Raw genomic sequence first — 4,090 nt, forward strand, 5'->3', positions numbered from 1 at the left:
GAGGAACCAGAGGAACCAGAGGAACCCCACAGTGTCTCCTCCTCCCACTGGAGATGCTGATTCTGAGGAGGAGGAGGATGAAGAGGAGGAGAACAGGATCAACCTGTACATGGACCGAGCTGCAGAGCTGTCCTCAGGTTCTCAGCTGGACTCTGGTCCTGTGTGTGGACACCTGAAGGAGGACCCTGCTGCAGAGGAGGACCCTCAGGCAGAACCGGATCGGTACGAGTCCAACACGGACAGAGTTTGTTTGCTTCCTGAGGGGGGTCCGCAGTCCGGAGTCCAGGAACCGATCCCAGTCCAGGAGGAGGAGGTCCAGGACGTCTGTGGAGACGTCAACCTGTTCTCCGTCACGCTGGCCTCGTTAGCTCCACCTGATGGAGAGGAGGAGCACACGAGGAGCTCTTTCTCAGACTTGATGAAGGAGCACAGGCTGAACTCCAGGAACCAGGTGGACTCTGATCAGAACCATCAGATGTTCGGAGAGGACCTCAGTGGGTCCAACAAGAGACCTGCAGACACCTGCGTCCAGCCTGAGGACGAGGAGGAGGAGGAGGAGGAGGAGATGTCTGCGTACCTGACTCACAGATGAAACACACCTCTGACCCGTACACCCTCTGAGGTGGTCCGGACTCTGGGAGGAGACCTGGAGTCTTCTCTGGTCTGTAAAGACCTTGAGATCCTTCAGGAGGATCTGGAAAACAAAAACAGGTTCCGTTGGTCCAGATCAGTCTGAAACTGGATCAGGTTCCATCACTGAACAAACATTTTATGAGTTCACCTGTTGTAAAGGTGGCAAACTCCTGAGATTTCAAAATAAAAGTCCTGCCTTCTTTAGTCTAAAATAAACCAGATGTGTTCCTTAAACCTGATAAACACGTAAAGTTTTATTTATTTAACAAAAACTGGACATTTAAATGGACCAAAGATTAATTTTATTACATTTAAAAGAACATTGATTTTAAACTTTATATAAAAATCCAATGTTATCCAAACTGTTAAATTATATAAGTTGTTCTGGTGCTTTTAGAGACACGCTTTACAACATTTATATTTTATTTCAAATGTTTGTCGAAATCATGAAAGAAATGTTTCAGGTTGAGATTTTTCTTTATTTTATTTTATTTTTTTACTTTGTCATTATGTTTTTTTCTCAGTAATAAAATCTGTTTTGTTTTAGAYAGAAATAAATGATTTTTATGAATTATTTTGCTGTTGGGACTTAATTAAAAATACAACTCATTAGAACTAAAATCCATCTTGTTCAGGTATTAAATCCTAATAATTTACATGTGACAGGAGCACCTGTGATCATCCTAAATATATTAAGTATGTAAATAAAACAAACTTAACTTTTGATGAAGTTATTGAAGTTCTGTTAATAAAAGCATAAACAGTTTAGTTTTGAGTAAAGTTTACACAGATATTTTTACCAGTTTTTTTTTTTAATAAAAACTGTCAGGAATCATATTTGGTCACCAATAGTTAAAATTAAAAGACAAATGAAACCTTTTCCTCTTTAATTTAAAACAGTTTCTGATGAAAGGCTCGGCGGGTCACGTGACTTCTCATCAACCGCTTCCTGTGGTGGTGCCTTCACGAGCCGTCCGACATTTGTAAGTTTCTAACAGCTCAACAAAAGAAAAGACCATCATGTAAAAAACAAAACACAAAAATAAAAGAAGTTGATCGGTAATTCACTGCGTTTCGTTTGTTCACCGACATGTCCGTTTCAGAGTCCGCCGGTCTGAGCGTGTTCAGAAGGGAATCGTGGCGCGGTTTAGAAAGTTCCGGGCGTCAGTGAAGGCAGCACCGCTACGTTTCTGTGCAGCAGATGAACCGAAGCGACGTCTTTACCGGATAGATTAACGGAGTAAATTGTACCTGTACACCGGCTGGATTACCGGTGGCAGGTGTMTCTGAAAGGACCGGTCTTAGTCCAGACCCAGTTAGGGTTTATCATTTACAGCAGCTCTGCTTTTATCTGCTAGCCTCAGCTAGCTAATGAGCTAGCTTCTGAGTGGGCGCGTGTGTGTTTTTGTTGTTGTTGTTGTTGTTGTTGTTGTTGTTGTTCGGTAATATTCGGTGTTTTCCGGCCCGGACCGGACTGGATGGTGTCCGTGAGTCGTCCTGATGCTGTTGGACTTTGTGTTGAGAAGGAAAATGAAAGCAGTGAGGTCCAGAAGTACTGACGGAGGTTCTTGAGGAGATGCTCAAACGTCATGTCGCTGCTTTGGATCCTCACCTGGCTGCCTCTGGTTCTACCAGGTGAGTTCTACCTGTGTGGGTCAGAACACAGCTTTAACACCACTTCTCTGTGTTTACCTGAGGAACTAACTCACCGCTCCTTCAGTTTCTGTCCAATAAAACCAGAGACTTAGTGAGACTGAGTCCTGGGCTGTACTGGACCCTTCCAGGACCTTTACCTGGTTCTGACTGCTGTGTTAATGGTTATCGACAGGAAACGTCTCCATCTGTGTTTTCATGGACTCATGTTAGAAAATAATTACATTTCCGATGAATAAAAACACTTAGATCGATTCGACAGAATTAATTACAGGAAAATCAGAATCTTTTGTTTCTTCGTTCAGTTTTATGGACTTTAATGTTCTGATTGGTTCTGTTCCAGCTGTCGATGAGCTCCCAAAGCCAATCAATGTCACCATCCYCTCCACCGGGTCGGGTTACATCCTGAYCTGGGACCCTGCACCAGGAACCCCCCCAGGAACCTCCTACAGTGTCAGCGTTCAGACGGACAGGTGGGCTCTCACCTGGGAACCTGTCAATCATTACATCATCGAAACTACTGCTCCTTCACATTTCACAGGCAGAACTTCCTGTTTCCTGTCTGTCTCTCAAGGAGCGACCAGTTCCCAAGTGGCTGCCAGCAGGTCCAGYACCCCCGGACCTGCAACCTCACTGAGGCGTTCAAAGACCCGTTTGTAAAATACGACATCAAAGTTACCGCTGAGCTGGAGGCTCAGAGAGCCCAGTCTGCACAGGTCCAATACAAGCCAATCGGTAAGCAGCTCCAGAACARACACAGGTACAGGTGTACAGGTGATATACGTATTAACTGCATGTTTATGTGAAATTAGCCACAGGTGACTTTGTAAAATAGTATTTTAGTGTTTTACAGACAGAGAGGTTTATTCATTAACCTGATGATCCAGAAACAGAAAATAATTTTCTAATCACATTTAAATCACACGTCTCCATGTTCCCAGCAGAGCTTTGTGACTGCAGCCGACTTTCTGTCCTGATSAATGATTATTAACTGGACTCATGTTGTCTCAGACCACCTGGACCTGCCTGAGCTGACCGTTGGGTCCTGCCAAACCAGTCTGTGTGTGGACTTCCAGCCTCCAAAACACCACCCTCCATGGATCTACAAGGACCTGGGTTACAAGTTGCAGATCAGCAGGGAAGGAGGAGCTCCGGTACGACACAAGATTCTGGTTTATCTAGTTCACAGTACGAGTACGGACTGGTTTCCACCAACTGTTAAAGTCAAAAACAAAAATATAAGTAGGTCCTCTGGATGGTTCTTCTTTAATGAAACGTTTCGTCTCTCCTCCAAGAGACTTCTTCAGTCTGATGAGTTTCAGGTGAACTCAGCCTTATAAGCTCCGCCTCCACATGGACAAACAGGTTAGTCACATGTAAAAGAGGACCATCACCTAACAAGAGGCTTGATTAGCTCTATTGTTCATAGAGGGTCATGTGACCCATCATCTGACCTGTGTCATGTGTATGTAGTGAATGCAAGCGGGGGTTCAAAGTCCCTTTTTTATTTTTTTCCCTCTTTGTGTTGGTATCATTGGGGCCCTGATTCACACCTTTTCCTCACAGGGGGCGGAGTCATACTTGCAATGGCAGCGCTGTAGGAGGAGGACAACTGAACACGGAGGCCTCCACCTCTGTTTAATGTTGGACGGTCTTTCTTCACAAAAATGTCTTCTTTTACTCCTCTCTCAAACCAACGTTCCTCTCTATCAAGGATGAGAACATCCTCATCTCTGAATCATCATTAAACAGAGGTGGAGGCCTCCGTTTTCAGTTGTCCCCCTGCTACAGCACGGCCATTGCC

General features: G+C 44.6%; 2 protein-coding genes across 2 annotated transcripts in view; both read left to right on the forward strand.

The window, feature by feature from the left end:
* The window catches only part of LOC106530218 (interferon alpha/beta receptor 2), a gene marked incomplete at its 5' end in the record, with an annotated part of 15,381 nt that extends 13,154 nt beyond the window's left edge, over window positions 1-2,227 (forward strand). The window contains 2 exon segments of the mRNA XM_014025802.1: window positions 1,534-1,616; window positions 1,737-2,227. Of these exon segments, the coding sequence (XP_013881256.1) occupies window positions 1,534-1,616; window positions 1,737-1,869 (216 nt within the window).
* Window positions 2,178-4,090, forward strand: part of LOC106530217 (interferon alpha/beta receptor 2) — a gene marked incomplete at both ends in the record, with an annotated part of 6,175 nt that continues 4,262 nt past the window's right edge. The window contains 4 exon segments of the mRNA XM_014025801.1: window positions 2,178-2,268; window positions 2,630-2,759; window positions 2,861-3,021; window positions 3,298-3,440. Coding sequence (XP_013881255.1) covers window positions 2,223-2,268; window positions 2,630-2,759; window positions 2,861-3,021; window positions 3,298-3,440 — 480 coding nt within the window.

The sequence above is a fragment of the Austrofundulus limnaeus genome, unplaced genomic scaffold (assembly GCF_001266775.1).
Source record: "Austrofundulus limnaeus strain Quisiro unplaced genomic scaffold, Austrofundulus_limnaeus-1.0 Scaffold501, whole genome shotgun sequence".
In the NCBI taxonomy this organism is placed as follows: Eukaryota; Metazoa; Chordata; class Actinopteri; order Cyprinodontiformes; family Rivulidae; genus Austrofundulus; species Austrofundulus limnaeus.